At 48.4% G+C, this 18,065-nt stretch overlaps 1 protein-coding gene across 12 annotated transcripts; it reads left to right on the top strand.

Annotated features, from left to right (window-relative positions):
• Nucleotides 1-5,334: 5,334 nt before the first annotated feature.
• LOC125518444 (F-box/FBD/LRR-repeat protein At1g13570-like) lies at nt 5,335-10,428 on the top strand. Of its 12 annotated transcripts, none has more exons than XM_048683318.1 (8): nt 5,337-5,635; nt 5,898-6,073; nt 7,151-7,208; nt 7,450-7,741; nt 8,206-9,090; nt 9,177-9,332; nt 9,417-9,707; nt 10,113-10,428. In XM_048683318.1, exons 5-7 carry the CDS (start codon nt 8,230-8,232, stop codon nt 9,699-9,701), a joined length of 1,302 nt encoding a protein of 433 aa, XP_048539275.1. In that variant the 5' UTR covers nt 5,337-5,635; nt 5,898-6,073; nt 7,151-7,208; nt 7,450-7,741; nt 8,206-8,229; the 3' UTR covers nt 9,702-9,707; nt 10,113-10,428. The 12 variants fall into 12 exon arrangements, with proteins under 12 accessions (XP_048539291.1, XP_048539287.1, XP_048539284.1 ...); XM_048683320.1 differs by having other exon boundaries at nt 7,447-7,741; XM_048683334.1 differs by lacking the exon at nt 7,450-7,741 and having other exon boundaries at nt 5,335-5,635.
• Nucleotides 10,429-18,065: the final 7,637 nt, after the last annotated feature.

Genomic DNA, 18,065 nt, shown 5'->3' with positions numbered 1-18,065 from the left:
TCCAGCATGCATCTAGTGTATTAAGTTCGTGGAGAAATGGAGTATGTAATAAGAACGATGACATGATGTAGACAAGATCTATTTATGTAGAAATATACCCCATCGTTTTATCCTTAGTAGCAACGATACATACGTGTCGGTTCCCCTTCTATCACTGGGATCAAGCACCGTAAGATCGAACCCACTACAAAGCACCTCTTCCCATTGCAAGATAAATAGATCAAGTTGGCCAAATAAAACCCAAATATCAGAGAAGAAATACAAGGCTATAAGCAATCATGCATATAAGAGATCAAATAAATGCAAATAACTTTCATGGATAAAAAGAGATAGATCTGATCATAAACTCAAAGTTCACCGGATCCCAACAAACACACCGTAAAAGAGTTACATCATATGGATCTCCAAGAGACCATTCTATTGAGAATCAAACGAGAGAAAGGAAGCTATCTAGCTACTAACTACAGACCTAGAGGTCTACAAAGAACTACTCACGCATCATCGGAGAGGCACCAATGGAAGTGGTGAACCCCTCCGTGATGGTGTCTAGATTGGATCTGGTGGTTCTGGACTCTGCGGCGGCTGGAATTGATTTTCGTCGACTCCCCAAGGGTTTCTGGAATATTGGGGTATTTATAGAGTAAAGAGGCGGTCCAGGGGACACCCGAGGTGGGCACAACCCACGAGGGCGTGCCTGGGCCTTCTGGCGCGCCCTGGTGGGTTGTGCTCCCATCGGAGCAGCTCCCAGGTGCTTCTTCAGCCCATTGGTTGTCTTCTGGTCCACAAAAATCCACATAAAGTTTTGCTGCGTTTGAACTCCGTTTGATATTGATTACATGTGATGTAAAAAACATGCAAAAAACAGCAAGTGACACTTGGTACTATGTCAATAGGTTAGTACCAAAAATGATATAAAAAGACTATAAAATATTTATAAAACATCCAAGATTGATAATATAACAACATGGAACAATCAAAAATTATAGATACGTTGGGGACGTATCAGGGTGTCTTTTGTGCGAAGCTGGGTGTGCGAGGACGAGGGCGTGGTGGTGCCTTTCATCATCTTGCCTTGCCACGTCAATCTCCACGGCCGTCTCTCCTTGCTTCATTGCATCTGGGCTATCAAGGTTGGGAGCTCGTGATCTGAGGGGAGCTTCCCGACTGGGCATTTGAGATCTTTGACCTCACTTTATGGGGGCGACATTTCTTCTACCTGTTCTTAGAGAATCTCTAGCAGCCCCCGTATAATGCCCCGACCCGCAAAATAACCGCCAAATATGGGTCCGCATGAAAAATACTGCCCGATCAGACCCCGCAAACGCGTCAGACTCATATAAAGTTTTGCGGGGCGCGACAAAAGTTCGCCCTCAACCTTTAGATTCACGGGGTGGGAGGCCGACCCGAGCTTGAAGGAAATATGCCCTATAGGCAATAATAAATTTGTTATTTTATATTTCCTTATTCGTGATAAAGGTTCATTATTCATGCTAGAATTGTATGGATTGGAAACTTAAATACATGTGTGAATACATAAACAAATACCGTGTCCCTGATAAGCCTCTACTAGACTAGCTCGTTGATCAAAGATGCTTAAGGTTTCCTAACCATAGACATGTGTTTTCATTTGATAACGAGAACACATCATTAGGAGAATGATGTGATGGACAAGACCCATCCTTTAGCTTAGCATGTTGATCGTTCGGCTTATTGCTATTGCTTTCTTCATGTCAAATACATATTTCTTCGATTATGAGATTATGCAACTCCCAGATACCGGAGGAATGCCTTATGTGCTATCAAAGGGCACAACGTAACTGAATGATCATAAAGATGCTCTATAGGTATCTCCGAAGGTGTTTGTTGAGTTGGCATATATCGAGATTAGGATTTGTCACTCCGAGTATTGAAGAGGTATCTCTAGGCCCTCTCGGTAATACACATCATAAGAAGCCTTGCAAGCAAAGTGACTAATGAGTTAGTTGCAAGATGATGTAGTACGGAATGAGTAAAGAGACTTGTCGGTAAAGAGATTAAACTAGGTATGAAGATACCGACAATCAAATCTCGGGCAAGTAACATACCGATAGACAAACGTATGTTGTCATAACGATTCGACCGATAAAGATCTTCGTAGAATATGTAGGAACCAATATGGGCATCTAGGTTCCGCTATTGGTTATTGACCGGAGAGGTGTCTCGGTCGTGTCTACATAGTTCTTGAACCCGTAGGGTCCGCATGCTTAACGCTCGTTGACGATATAGTGTTATATGATTATATGATTTGGTGACCGAATGTTGTTCGGAGTCCCAGATGAGATCACGGACATGACGAGGAGCCTCAAAATGGTCAAGCGGTAAAGATTGATATATAGGACGATGGTATTCGGACACCGAAAGTGTTTCGGAGTGTACGGGATAGTCATCGGAGTATCGAAGGGGGTACCGGACACCCCCGGGAGGATAGTGGGCCTATTGGGCCACAAGAGGGGAGCACACCAGCCCACAAGGGGCTCGCGCACCCCCATGGCAGCCACCCAAGTGGGGGAAAGGAAAGGGGGGATTCGGCCTCCCCCTTCCCTCCCCCTTCCCCCCTTCCCTCCCCCCCCCCCCCGCCGACAAATATGGCAGGGGGCGCGGCCAAGGGCAGGAGCCCAAGTAGGATTCGGACCTACTTGGGGCGCCCCTTGGCCTCTCCCCTCTCCCTCCTGCCTATATATATGTGGGAGGGGGCGCCTAGCAGACCGAGAACAAATTTCTTAGCCGTGTGCGGTGCCCCCTCCACCGTTTACACCCCCGGTCATATTTCGTAGTGCTTAGGAGAAGCCCTGCGGAGATAGCTTCACATCATCGTCACCTCGCCGTCGTGCTGTCGGAACTCATCCAATACCTTGTCGTCTTGCTAGATCAAGAAGGCGGAGGATGTCACCAAGTTGAACGTGTGCTGAACGCGGAGGTGTCGTACGTTCGGTACTTGATCGGTCGGAGCGCGAAGAAGTTCGACTACATCAACCATGTTATTAGACGCTTCCGCTTATGGTCTACGAGGGTACGTAGACATACTCTTCCCTCTCATTGCTATGCATCTCCATGGATAGATCTTGCGTGTGCGTATAATTTTTTTGTGTTCCATGCAACATTTCCCAACAAAGCTTGCCGTCTATCCGCAGCGAGATTTGGCGCGAGGAAAATTTCCGCGCGGCCGTTCCCGCTTCTCACCCCCTTTGCCGCCATTGCCCCGCCTCCACCCGCTCCAGTCCATCTTCCCCAGCCATTCTTCGCCGCCATGGAAGCCTCCCAGCCGTCCCCCGTCACTGTGGATGTCGCGCACGTGCAATCCCCTATGGCAGATCTCATCTTCGGCCATGTCGCCCCCGCCATCGCTCAAGGCACCACCGCGCCTGCCCGCAACCGACAGGGCAACTTGGTCATGTAGGGTGGAAATCCGGCTGGCCCCGCCGGGAAGGCACGCGCGCCCGGCGCCGCCGCCGCTGCGCGATCTGCCCGACCGCCGTCGGAGAAGATGAGCAAGGTTTCGGGCTGAAGCGCAAGAAGGTTCCTACGAAAAGGCCGGTGCCTTCATCCTCTTCCTCCACCCCGGCAAGAGGTACCCCAACGATGCCATTCAACGGCGTTGCTTCCACCGCAGGCGAGGTGTTCGATGAAATGGCCGGAAGGTATGCATCTTTGATTCCTTCTACTTGCTTCAGTTTTCGCCATTGTGGTAGCCTGTGACTTGATGTCACTCATTGTAGCGGTGGTTCGAACGATGCCACTGCCGAGTTCGTCAACTTGTTGGACACCAACACCATCGACATCGATCAAGCCCCCTTCGCTGATTTCGATTACAATGAAATGGAGGGTGGCGTGGATAATCACGGTGGTGAAGATGAAGTGGAGGAGATAAATGAGGGGGTGTATGAGCAAGCGCAAACAAAAATAGGCGCGAGATCAAAGAACTACACGATGTTGGAAGACGAAATCTTGATCAAGGCCTGGAGTGCGGTGTCTCTTGATGCTTGCACCGGTACATCTCAAACCGCCAAGAGGTATTGGCAAAGAATCAAAGATCAATACTTCTGCATTATGGGAAAGTATCCCAATAGGACTCCACACACCTTTCGGTCACTCCAAAGTCGTTGGGACGTGATCAAGCCGATTTGTAGCCGTTGGGCTGCTTGCTTGAAATAAGTTTGCAATGCACCTCCAAATGGAACCGTGGAATCCGATTATGTGAGTTCGTTTTCACGTCCCAAGTTGTGCAAATCATTTGTACCTTTTGAAGTGATTGCATCATTTGACATTGTTTTAATTGTGTAGGAGAAAATTGTCCAACAAGGATACAAAGACATGGTAGCTTACAAAGGCAAAAAAGTTAAACTAAAGCATTGTTGGGACTTGCTCAAAGGGTGTGACAAGTGGAAGTTGATTGACAGAGAATCCCCACCAAAGAGAGGTTCACTTACGAACATGGATGAAGATGAAGATGATGATGGCCCATGAAACTTGAACAAGCCCGATGGTGAGAAGAAGACAAAGGAGAAGATCAAGAGGGAACACGAAGCATCGAACTTGTGGGACAAGATAGATACCATGGTGCAATCAAATGAGTTGATGTTAGCGAAGACATTGGAGACAAAGAAAGAGTTGGCCGAGAAGAAAGCACGAGAGAAGCAAGAGAAGTGGCAATTGCTCAAGGATGAGGGGTTGCGCAAGGCAGCCATTGCGGAGAGAAGAGCCTATGCCGCTGAGACCAAAGCCATGGCCAAGCTTCTTGCCGAAGAGAACAGGATCATGATATTGAACCGCGATTACATGAACGACATCACCAAAAAACGACATGATATGACAAGGAAAGACATCTTGAAGAGGAGGATGCTAGCGGCGGTCGGTGGGTGTTTCGGTGCCAGTGATGTTTTCCCATGAGGAGTTGGAACTAGTGTCGCTGATGCATTCAGTGCGCTCAGCGATGCTTTCGGTGACGAAGTTGGAACCAGTGTCGACGATGGATTCAGGGGTGCCGATAGCATCAATGGTGGTGGTGCGGAGTGAAGATCACGACGACGGGTGAAAAGCGACCAAGATGATGATGGACGCGGTCGTCGCTTTTGCGTTGGTCGTACAAAATTATGCTTTTATTTGTGCGTGAACTATGTTTTATTCTTCGAATTTGAACTCAATTGTCGAAGTTGTTGTCAAATTCACTTATCGGAGTTTTTCGGTTTGCGGGGCGACGCGGGCTGTGATCAAGCAGACTTCGCGTAGCCGACTCATAAAAAAGCATATTCGTGCACAACTCATATCGGCCCGTAAAACCGTTTTTCAGCATTATGTAAAAGTTTTTGCAGGTCGGCCTTATACAGGGTGTGGTAGAGATGCTCGCGTCCTCGGCCACGGCGGCAGCGGGCAGCGAGACCCGTCCAAGCTCGCGTCCTCGACCACGGACGGCGGCGACGAAGACCCCTTCCAAATCCGCTTCCCGCACGCGATTCTTGCAGGCCGTTGGGAACTTCAACCCCAACATCCTCGGCTCCCCTCCCTCGATGACGCCAAAGAACGCGTCTCAAGCAGCGCCCGGCGTCTCCCCCATTATCAGCTCTTCCCGAAACCTCTCCCAAGGTACTCTGTCTCTAAGGTTCGTTCCAATCTCACCATTTTATTTGATTGAGATGAGAGAGGGGTCAGGTGGCACGCGGTGGCTGTTCGTGGTTGCGTGCTGCTTATGTACTGTGCATTTTTTTTTTTTGAGATAGTTGCTGCTCTGTGCTAGAAGGGATGAACAGGGGAGAAACAGGACAGGGCTGGGGGTTGTCTGCACACAGAGATATTGAGATAATTGGAACTATTGTTGTAGAATGCTGTGATGGAAAATAAAAAAATTCTTCGATCTCTTGCAGATGATGTTGGATTGAATGATTTCTTGCAGTCACAGGAGTCGTCCAATATCGTGCTTCTTATTGGAAAAGAGTCCCTGATTTCGTACATGCCAACAAGAAAGAAGACTAAGGGGCCGTTTGGTTTTAGACCTAGCAATGCCACACTTTGCCATACAATGTTGCCAAACTTGCCTAAGGTTAGTTCTTCAAAATGAGAGCCACAGTGGGTTCTTAAGGTGAGGAATTTTTTAGCGTGCATGCTTTGTTCGTCCGGATTGGGTGGTGAGTTTTGGCCTTTTGGGTATGACAGCGAGGAATGTTTTAGTGTGCATGCTTTGTTCGTCCGGATTGGTGGTGAGTTTTGTGTATGACAGTGAGGAATGTTTTAGTGTGCATGCTTTGTTCGTCCGGATTTTAGCGGCCACTGTGTCGTCCAGGTTGGAGAGGATGACGGAGTCGGCATGGCTGAAGAAGGTGAAGCGGCTGTTGGGGTTAAGTGTTGCGAGTAATTTTACAGGAGTGAGCTTGCTCAGAAATCTGCGACCGTTGAAACATGAAATACATGCAAAGATGGGGAATAATCAACATGATGCTCTGGTCGAGAGAAGTAGAAATTAATTAAGCTTCAAGAGGCTGAGACGACTCTTGTAGTACTGACAGGAAAAATTAGTTCTGGAAACACCGATATCTCTATACTATCTACCTATGTTCAACAAAGAAATTCATTTTCTTCCTTTCTCGGTCCTCTATTTTTTAGCAGACCAAGATGCACAAAAGTGCGGCCTATAAACTGAAATAGAAGCAGGTAACTACACTCTAGAGGTATACATGAACAAGAGAAAAGAGGAGAACAATGATCAATGGAGAAATGCACTGCGCTGTTAACTGCTGCTACTATAACACTGAAGTTTTAATTGCAGGAGACCCATAAAGAAAGAAAGAAGACTTGTGTTAGCCATTCTTGTTTTGTGTTTAATTTTATGCTTTATTCTTTGACTCGCTAGGATATAGTACAATTTTCAATTGTGAGCCTAGCATCTAGCATCGATTTTGACCTCTGAAATTTTGTTTAGCAGGCAGCACCAGCTGCTTTTAGTGCAAATCACCGAGAGCTAAGGGTATATTTGTCCTTGCATCATTGTAATTTTGATGTTTTGCTCTATTCATAATTTAGTATTGCTTGTTCCATCTTGACCCTATTATGTTGTGCCTATATGTGTTTCTTATGCGGTTACGACGGTGACAATGTGCCTAATTTGCTGTATGACATTCAGCGTGATCAGTGGGGGTTGAAAGTGTGGCGATGCCAATGTCAGAGACTGAACTTGTTAGGTTGGTAAGAATTATTTCATATTTCTCTAGCTTTGAGATTGCGGCTTCACTTCTAGTATCATATCAACTATAAATGCATGTGTTGATCATATTAATTATGCGTAAAGATACCTCGCAAAAAAATTAATGCGTAAAGATATCATACATAATATTAATGTGCAATTAATTTCCTCCCTAATATTACATATACGCATTTATTGCAATTAATATTGTATATTTATTAATGTGTATATATAAGAAGTGTTCGCCAAGGAAAAAAATGTGGCTTCTCTGGTTCGACCGGATCCAAGATTTTGGACTCCTCGATTGAAAAGAAAGAAAGGTTTTACACTCTTCCGCGGCTCGCAAGCACCTGCTCGGCATCCACTTGCCGGCCGGCCGCCGCCGTATTTTCTTGGTCGGGCCGGCGCGGTGTCGTGCCGCGCCGTGCTGCCTCCCCAGGATCGCACCGCCGGCCGTGACAGGAGAAAGCAACCGAAAACCAACAAGAGCGGGGGACAGGAAGATATCGGAGGCAGCTGCCCCAACCCTAGGTGAGGCCCGATCGTCTCTCGCTTTGGCTTCGCTCCGTCTTTAGGTAGGTAAAACAGAAATTAGAACAGTGACAACTTCAATGGCTCATTCCACCTGGATATATGAAGTGTTTAACCGAGAATCGTAATATGAATCATTTCACGAGTCTATACCAACAATGGGGTGCAAATTATGTTGCGATGTCCAATTAATTAAAGTGGTGCGAATTAACCTTTTCTGGGTGTTTAACAGAAATGCTCGCCTGATTACTATGAATTGTCATGTGGAGATGTGAAATTTCTCATATGGCGTTACTTCCTTAAAACATTTTTTGTACATCTTTTCAGTACAATAGAATATCATATCAAGAGGAGGAATGCATCCAATTCCGGACTGTCTCCTCTTGCTCCCCTTTCTAGTGTCCCATTTATAATGTGTGGCATGTTAGAGATTAATAGGTTATCTTGTGCCACATTACATGCAGGCTCTCACAGTAAAAGTGTACCAAATGGACCATGGGAGTTCCCCAACGAAGATATGTAAGTCTGTTGTGGATGAAGATATCATCAGCAATCTACCCGAAGCTCTCAGAGACAAAATCCTTTGTTGTCTGCCAATAAAAGAAGCTGTTGGAACATGCCTCTTGTCAAGGACTTGGAGGTACACATGGGCTTCAATGACCGAACTGATGTTCAGGAGAGCTGATTTCGCTTCAGGAAATGATAGTGCAGACGATGACCGCAGATTTCTTAAGTTCACTGATATGTTTCTCTTCCTCCACAACGGCCCAATTCTGAAGTTTTGCCTGAATACCGTAGCGAATGAAATGGTATCCACTGGAGGATACCTTTACCGTTGGATGCTTATGCTGTCAAGAAATAAGATTAAGGAGATTCAACTTCAGACAAGTATACGTGACAGTTACAAGGTCCCGTCTAGTTTTTTCTCCTGCGATGAACTAGAATATGTGTATCTGCGAGCTTGTGTTTTCACTAGTTTACATTTGCCACCTCCATCTAAAGGCTTCAAACAATTGCATACTCTTCGTCTAGAATATGTTACCGTGGAAGGAAACAGTTTAGGGGATTTAGTAGCGAGTTGCCCGAATTTGGAGAAACTTAATATTCGTGGATTGTGCAGCCAATCCAATATAAATATTCGTTCAACAAAGCTCAAGGTGCTAAAAATTGAAGGCTGGTTTACACACCTCAATCTGCATGCTCCTTATCTTACTTCCGTATGGATCAGACTGGAACTGAGTTCTGACACAGATGGTGCTTCGACAACCAGATGCAACTTCAATCTTTCTCCATTTATTGCTTCTCTTTCAGATGTTGAGACTATTAGGTTTCATGGACACATCCTTGAGGTAAGAAACTGTGATGGCAAAGTTTTCGCTTAGTGCTTATTATTTCACTGTTTCTTATTATGTTTGGGGGCCTATTGCCATTGCAGTGCGTAGAACGTGAATTTCTGATTCTCAAGCAGCCAAAATTATTCAACCGGCTGACAGAGATAAGCCTGGAGATCAATCTCGGTGATCTCAAGGAAGCAAATTTTGCCTTGTACTTATTTCAGCATGCCCCCAACCTGCGATTTTTCAAACTAAAGGTACAGATGATGAAATCTTCTGACTTGCTACATATCATAAATTTCCATTGGACCCTTGCTCAATTTACAGTCTGTACTTTGCAGCTCATTTCCAGGAATTCCATGGTACCAAGAGTGCATTTCTGGGAATCAATAGACCGTGATGTCTGTCTCTTCCAGAACGTTGAAGTAGTTGGTTTGTTCGACTTCACTGGCTCCTTTGCGGAGTTTGGCTTCTTGAAACTTTTACTTGAAGAGGCACCAGTGTTAAGAAAAGTGGGAATAATCGACAAGGGATTGGACAGAACTGTCCTAAAAAATCTCCTGAAGCTGAGAAGAGCATCAAAGGATGCAGAAATATTGATTCTTGAGGCTTGTTTCCCCCACTAGAAAAAGGTGCAGGCTACGTTTTTCTATTGAAGGGAAAATATTTACATTTCTTCGTCTGTTCAGTTACTTACATTAAAGTAGGTTCAGTTTTCATGCGAATCTGTAGAAGAATTGCATATATTCAATTTGGAAATAGCAGTATCACCTTCAGACCTGGCATGTCACTTACATTTCTTCTACCATTTTGGGTCATATATGAAATTTAGTGCTATCCAATTTCAGTTTGCCTTTAGTTGACTTTGAGATAACACGCAAGGGAGAATTCTGAGCATGAACGTGTTTGTAGAAGATGAACATATTGGCTAATTGTTTATATTATACTCCAGTTCAGTATTATGAATACGTTTTTGGTCTTGGGCAGGTCAACTTCGCCACTCTAATGTTTTATCTCTACTCTGTTTCCATGGATAGGATCAAGTCCAACCTCTGAGGGAACAAGTCAAGACCATTGGAAGGAACGGTATCAAGCTTGTGTTGGGAACCTCTAACGACTCTACTGCTCTCGTTTGGTGCGATCTTGCAAGACACAAGCTCTGAAGTTAGGGTATACAGGCATGAGTTATCCCCATAGTTTGCTGTTGAAGTTACCCCGTGTTCCTGTGGAAAAACAGTGTTGCCTCAAGAGTTGCTTACCTGTTGTGTCAAAGTTCAGAAAGAAAATGTTTGTCAGCTTAACTTGTGCTATGCAGCTTATTTCCAAATTTGAATGCTGGGTACTCTCAGTGTATTCCTATGGGTCACTTAGGTCCTCTGTTATGTCTCTTGCCTGGTAAAGTTGGTATGATAAACTTCACTGGTTGCCACCCCCAGTAAATGGTCCAGTAACTCGCGGTCTTCCTGTTTTGAACTGTTCCCGCCTTTTGACTTTTGAGAGTGCAACTTTTTGCATCTCACACACACAGAGAGAAAAAGGAAATTGGCCGCTCTCGGTCGTACTACTAGAAGTTCTTCAGTCGGATTTCCCAGGTCAAGTTCGGTTTGTCTACATTGGCTCTGCGCCAATGAGCAAAAGGAGGACCATCCGTTTAACCCGAGATATGTAAATTTTTTACCTAACCTATTTGACTTGACTATTTTTCCACACCTTAAAACGCGTAGTGAATTACAGCGTGCAATTCAATTTGCACGATTTCGACTCATTGACTCTACTTGTTTGTCTTAAGAGTTCAGAAAGTCAGCTTTCCTAATTGTTGCAGTCAACTTTGCTGCCCTTAAAGAAAATATTAAGCATATGCTGTTCTCTCAAGGATAGGATCGAGTCCAGTCTCGAAAGTAACATGACGAGACTTGGCAAACAGTCAGCAAACTCATGGTTGGAACTTGGATGACCCCACTTCTATGCTTCAGCGTGATCTCGTAAGGCATGAGCTCGCCGTGAGCATGAGCTGTAAACCTTAAGCGCTACTGTTTGCTACAGCAGTGCAAAGCATTGACAGAATCAAGTTGATTTCTACAAAAATAAATAAATAAAATCACAGTAGTACCATATTAGAGTTTCTTGGTTGTCGTGATAATTATTTCAACCTGTAGTACCTGTCTGTACAGCAGGAAATGTTCCAAGTGGAACGCGCAAAAACAAAAATGCATTTCAAGCTTGACCAACGCATGATTGGCAAACACCATATTAATAGTTGGTAAAGGAAGATAGCTTATGGTTATGGGCAGTTGGTTGAGTAGTTAATTGCCATGATGAGTCGTCTTTTTAGAAGCGGTTAGCGAGATTGTGATAAAATAATTCTGCGGGCGCCGGGTCCTGAGACCAAGTGCGTGAAGATATGACGCGGGTGTGTCGGCTGCCAAACTGGAGACTAGTCGTTCCAAATTGGAGACAAGACCAAGTAGATGTCAATTTGTTTGCCCCAGAAAACAATAGTAGATGTCAATTTTATCTCACAACAACCAGCTAGCTGCCTGTGATAGCTCCAGGAAGCACTGTCTTCAGCTGTTCAGATTGGCACGCCTAAAACTACTCCGGAAATCACTGTCAAAATTCAGACAAACACTCTAGTTTGTTTCGAACCTTGGGTCAAGAGAAGGGGCGTGGCAGGGAAGCTCATGAAAATTTCAAACCGCGAGGAGATGAACATGGCGCTAAATTCGGTGTACTGCTGCCGGGAGAAGAAGCTGCTGGGCATCTAGCAGCAGTACGCGTGTTCATGATGACCACCCTGCCGCCGTTCAGAGCAGTGGCAGCGTCCTCGTGCCTGAGGTCACCGCTCCGCTCACGCACCACCGGGGGGGCGCGGTTTGGCGGGTCTGGCCTGGCCCGCGCGCGGGCGGGCGTAATCGAAAGGAGAGATCGAAAACCGTATCCCCCGCCGCCCGCGTACGCACGAGGCGCGGCACGGCTCGCCCGCGCCCGGCGTCGCTACAAAATTTCCGCACTTTCCCGCGTGCCTCGCCTCCGCTTTCCGGGCGGGCTCTCACGTGGCTGGGCCTGGCCTCCCTCGCCGTGGTCCACTAGCTCGTCGTTCTCTGCTGCTTCCTCCTCTTTTTGTACGAGTACGCACTATTTTTTGTTTATCCTTTGGGCTTCCAGCAGCAGGTGAAACACATGCGCTCCCCCCTCTCCACGGCACTGCTGGTGCTACTACGACGCATGTGTCGTGATCTGTGCAAGATTGCCGACTGATAATCGGCGTTTGTTAGGCTGGTCATAGTGGTGAGTAATTTAAATTAGTGTTATATGCATGACACTAGTCTAAGTTACTATTTTCATAGTGCAAAGTAACATAGTATTAGCGTCATATGTGACCTCATTTAATAGCTTGTAGACTCATGTTGTTTTGAAAAGTGCTATGTTACAGTAACATATTATGTTACTACTTCTCATTAACTACTTGCCACATAAATAAAAAATTCTCGAGGTGCGCTATGTTACTACCTAAGTTATTTTCATTATGACTAGCCTTATTACACATGCCGCTCTTCGAATTGGATTACAACATGATGTCGCCGTGTGAGTCTTATGTGGCACTGGATTTTGGTCTGGCTTTGCTTATAGTTTCATGAAAGCGCTCAACACGAACGTGTTTCCATCTTGAAAAAGGGAAGAAGGAAGTGTTTGGTCCATAGTCAAATCTTGGTCGCATGAATTTGGGCGTGCGGTTGCAGCAAGAGGGTTGGTGTGCTGCTTTACTTGACTTCACTCTTGGTTAGGGCATCTCAAGCCGTTGGCCTCCCAGAAAGGGCAAAAAATCGTCTCCTGAAAACGCACTGGCGCTAAACCGCGCATTGGGGGTGTGATGCCTCCCAGTCGCGGCCTCCCACGGGTTTTTAAAATGTTCAAATTCGGCGCAAACACAACGCAAACATGGAGTTCGTTTAAATTTAAACATATTTTACAAAAAAAAACTACCGCGGGCTACCCCGCCGTCTCCCTCACCCCCCGCCTCGCCGCCCGCCCACGCGGTTCTACATGCCGAGGAGGCTGTAGAACCGCGTGTAGTCACCGCCGTCGTCGTCGTCGTCGTCGTCGCCCCCGCCTACGCCTCCGCCGTCCCTGTTGCATCCCTCCCCCGGTTGGCGCGGCGGGTTGGACGACGACACCGTCCTCGTCCTCGCGCCCACGTTTGCGGGCGGCGATCTCCTCCAGGGCCCGGCGCTGCCAGACCATCTCCTCGCGCACGTAGTCGTCGCGCGATCACCGCATGGCGTCCTCGTCGAAGAAGCCGCGCCGGGCTATCTCCTCGTACTCCGGGGGGAGGCTGGACTCCACCTTGGGCTCGACGAGGGCGCCGGAGCTGCGGGTACGTGCGCTGACAGGCGTGTCCTGGGGCTCCGGCTTGACGGGGTGGAGGTGGAGGCAGGGAGAGCCGCTGGACGAGGAGGAGGACACCCCGGTCTCCATGCGCCTCGGCGTCCAGGAGCTTCGGCTCCTTCCCCAGCGGCGTGAGAAGGATGGGGGAGCGGGGTACTCGAGGCGCAGCGTGTTGCCGCCCTCGATGTACTCGAGGACGGACTCCAACGTGCGCCCGGGCACGCCCCACCACCGACGCCGGACGGCGGCGTTGAACCTGCCGGAGGGCACGACGTCGTTGGTGGCCTCGAGCTGCTCGTCGTGCCGGCGGCGGAAGTACGGCTCCCAGATTGGGCTGTCGGGGACGTATCGGGGCCCCTCCCTCGCTGCACGCGGCAGGGACGAGCGGATGCGTGCGATCTCCGCACGCCGCGCCGCGCCGGTGGATACCGGGGGCACCGGCACGCCGCCGGCGCTGATCCTCCATGCCCCGGGCACCCGCATGTCCGGCGGGACCGGGTACTCGGCCTCGAAAAGGAGGCAAGCCTCGTCCTCGTGCAGATGACGGCACCCGAATCCGTTCGCCACCGCGCCGTCGCCTGGGAAACGCTCGGCCATACTTTCTCAACTGGTGATGGCGAGAGGAGGAAAGGGGAAGAAATGAGCGCGTCGTCGGTGGATGATCGGGGTGAGTCTCTCCGGCGCGCTTGCAGTCGGCTTTTATAGGCGGAGACGCCGCGTGGTAGGCTTGGCCGGCGCGTTACGCGTGGCGTGATTGCGTGGCGGCCGAGGGACGCGTCGCCCAGCCTTCACTGCGCCGCCCGTGAGGCATCAATGGAGGCTGACCGGCGCGGCAGTGCGCGGCAGCTTTGGCATTGATTCGTCACGGAAACGAGACGATAAGGACGACGACGAAGGGGCGAGAAGAGGGTAGAGTCGCTGACGCGGCGGGCCCGCGGCTCTTCGCGCCAAAAACGATTCGCCCGGCGCCCCCGAGCGATCCCCAACGCGTCGGGTTCGGGTTGGGTCCGCCGGCGCCAATTTCGGCCTGAGACGGCGAAAACTGGGCTCTCGGGGGCGCGACTGGGTCGATTTTTTGACACCGACGGACGAAAAAACGTCTGGGGGGCCTTCTTGGAGACGCGGCTGGAGATGCGCTTAGCTCACTCTGCCGCGAGCCTAGCAGCCAATTTGGCTGTCACAACAAACGATTTTGCCCTATCCCCCTTCAAAAAAAAAAGGATTTTGCCCCAGCTCATTAACTATTACTACAAGGGAATCATGTCTGATTAATTGACGAAAAGTATGGGGGAAATAGGTACAATCATCCACGTGACGGTCATGGAATCATGTCTGATTAATTGACGAAAATATGAGGGAAATAGGTACAATCACCCACGTGACGGTCATGGAACATGTCACAACACACAAGGCATCAGCCGACCTGACACCACGCACACGATACAACGATGAGAAGACCAGAAGAGAGCATTTCGTTAGGCCAACTACAAGCGCCAGTGTAACTTCTGCTGATTCTGCCGAAGTGAACGCGATCCGTAATGGCTTTCTTCTAGCATTGAACATTGGATGTACATCTCTTATTGTCGAGTCAGACAGCCTCGATGCAGTCGAGATCATCAACCAGGAGGACTACCAGGGACATGATGTTGCTATCTATATGGAGAGTAAGCATCTGGGGGCTAATTTCTCTAATGTTGATGTAATTCATTGTTTTAGAGAGGCAAATCTTGTGGCTGATAGCATAGCAAAGAATTCTCTTAGCTCTAGATCTTCTTTGGTTTGGGACAGTGAGTGTCCGGACTTTATTTCTCATCAAATTGTAAACGATCTTACCATTATTTGAGAAATAAAGTTTTAATATTAAAAAAAAAACTACAAACGTCAGTGTTATCACCAGAGATGCTACATCGACGGAGCCTTACAGGGTTTCAGAGGGTTCGTTCAAGGTGGCAAAGTGTGATTGGACAAAGGGGTGGGAGGGGCCCCACCCACCTGAAAATCAAGGGGGGCATGTTTAATTGGTTAGGAAAGGGTCTGTCGAAGCTTGTATAACCCCGTACGTCTAGCATTTTTGGTGTCATCACCAATCGCTTTGATGCAGTAACCCTGACCTTATTGTAAGTTTCAAAAAAACCATCTACTCATTGCAGATGGCCATTATAAGAACATTCATAGGCAAAGCTTGCAAATCCAGACTCTCAAACGTCTATGCATCTTGATGGCTTTCACACCCGCGTCCCTCATATTCGAATCCTCAAAACCATACAACCCATTCAACGCTATGTAAACACAATCAACAACATGCAGTTCATCGGATCAACTTTGCATCGCCGGACAAAAGAAGCATAGTTCATCGGAATTCAACGGCAAATCCATACTGCGAACTTAAAACATAGCTAAAACATAAACGTAACAGGGAAGGGCGGAGGAAATCACCATTTCCTCGCCGGGCCCTCCCCGTTCCGGTCGTCGGCGCGGCTGTGCCCCTCCTCCTTGTAGGCGTTGGGGTGCGGAGATGCGCCATCGTCAGAACTGGAGGTGCAGCCATGTGTCGGGTCCGAGTCGGAGCTGCACCTAATGCCCGATAGCCTGTGGAGCAGGCGGTCGTGCTCCTTCGCATGGCAAGTCGCCTTCGCCTTCACCACCGCCTCCTTGTTTGCCTCGCGCTTCGACAACTCGATGGCGAGTCGGAGCGCCTTGGCATTCTTGCGGCGAAGGCGCCACACATCTGTCTTTGTCGTCGTCAGAGTGCGGCGAAGGATCGACGCGAGGAGCACGGGCTTGGGATCCACCAGCGTGCCGACATCGCCTCCCCCCTCTCCCTCGCTGCTGTCGCTCGCGTCGGGCTGCACGTGCCTCGGACTCGAGCGTCCTCATGCGAGTCGCCCCTGGCGCGGGCACGAGGACACAACGATGGTCGCATACCACTTCCGGACCAGAGGGTGTTGGAGGTTGGTGGCATATCTGGCAGAGCGGAGCTAGGGATAGCAGTTTTGTCCATGGGTATGGGTACCCGCAGATACCTTACCCGGAAATAGTGGGTATGGGTAACACTTGGAGATATTTTGTACCCACAGGGAATGGGTACCCATTACCTGCAAAATATATGGGTAGGGCATGCGTAAGAAATTGTGTCCATGGGTAACCCAATGGATACCCAGAAAAAATTAATAAATGAAAATAACACCTATAATATGTGGGGTTAACATTTAACTCATATGGTTCTGCCATAAATCTCGTATTCCTTAAACAAGTCATGGCTCAAAGGCTCATAATCACCTGCTCTCCACTTCTCCTACGTCCTATGTGACTCCTAAAAAATATTAAATATTGACTCTTCGCTACCAGACTCTTGTCAAAGTCTCGATCCAGCGATCCCCAATTCCGACCAATGTCTTCCACCGTGTCGGTCTTCCACGAACCGTTGCACATACTCCTCTGATGCCTCCAAGAGACCACCCACCGAAGGAGGCCGCATCTGTACTATACTACTCTACCATGATCACTTGAATTTTGAACTCATTTCTCTACCTCTTAAGAATTGGAATGCTACATATTGCACCCAATGGATACCTATTGGGTATAAGATACCCGATGGGTATGGACATGGGTGTCAGTTTATACCCATGGGTATTGAAGTGGGTGGGTATAGAAAGTTTCTGTGGATATGGGTTTGGGTAGGAGGAGGTTGTACCCGCCCATACCCTACCCATTGCCATCCCTAAGCGGAGCTGCCGGTGTGGCACGGCGGGCGAGAAGGGCTAGCGACGTCGCTGGCGTTGCGTCGACGGGCAAAGGGCGCTGAGGAATAAGATCTGCCGCTGCCGGGGCCGCCTTGCTCGAGTAGCGACCTCCACAATATGATATGCTTAGCGAACCAACATGTGGTTGGATGGTTAGAGGGACTGTGGTATCCCCAGCCCACCAAGGTTCAAATCCTAGTGCTCGCATTTATTTCTGGATTTAATTCAGGATTTCCGGTGGTGCACATTCAGTGGGAGGAGACGTTCCCGTCGACGACGAGGTGCCTACGGTGACTTCATAAATTTCAAAATGATATGTCGTCTCAGTCTTTCGGGGGGGTTCATAGGGGTGAGTGTATGCGCATGTATATGAGCGCTTGCGTCTGTACTGTGTTAAAAAAACTTTGATAACTTAAATATGATTTATTTTCCCACTTTCTTCTATTGTGGTTTATTTTCTTGGAGAATACACCGGAGAGCTGGCAGTCTCATTCATAGAGGAAGAAAAAAAATACATCGCAAAAGAAGAGAGGAAGAAAAATATAGTGTACGCAAAAATACCTCAACTCATGACTAAGAGCATCTCCAGCCCCCCCCCCCCCCCCCCCCCCCCCCCCCAGCCCCCCCAGGAGCACTTTTTTAGCGCCGGTTGTAAAAAACGTCCCAGCCATGCACCCAGGACCTCGTTTTTCGCCGGATCTAGTGAATGTTACGGCCGGCGCGCCCACCCCACACCCAGCTCCCCGCGGGGCAGCTGGGAACGCCGACACTCGCCTTTTGCATGCGCAGGCCCACCTGCAGCCCTTCTCTCTCCCCTCTCTCCTCTCCTTTCTCTCTTCCTTCCACTGCCCCGCATCTTCC

Source organism: Triticum urartu, chromosome 1, assembly GCF_003073215.2.
Source record: "Triticum urartu cultivar G1812 chromosome 1, Tu2.1, whole genome shotgun sequence".
Lineage (NCBI taxonomy): Eukaryota > Viridiplantae > Streptophyta > Magnoliopsida > Poales > Poaceae > Triticum > Triticum urartu.
This window is presented reverse-complemented; position numbering and strand designations above follow the sequence as displayed.

Excerpts from the sequence above, each read along its gene's own strand:
- LOC125518444 (XM_048683334.1), top strand. The coding sequence starts at position 8,230 with ATGGACCATGGGAGTTCCCCAACGAAGATATGTAAGTCTGTTGTGGAT. Across the intron at positions 9,091-9,176 it reads TTCATGGACACATCCTTGAG|TGCGTAGAACGTGAATTTCT; the intron begins GTAAGAAACTGT and ends TTGCCATTGCAG. Across the intron at positions 9,333-9,416 it reads TGCGATTTTTCAAACTAAAG|CTCATTTCCAGGAATTCCAT; the intron begins GTACAGATGATG and ends TGTACTTTGCAG.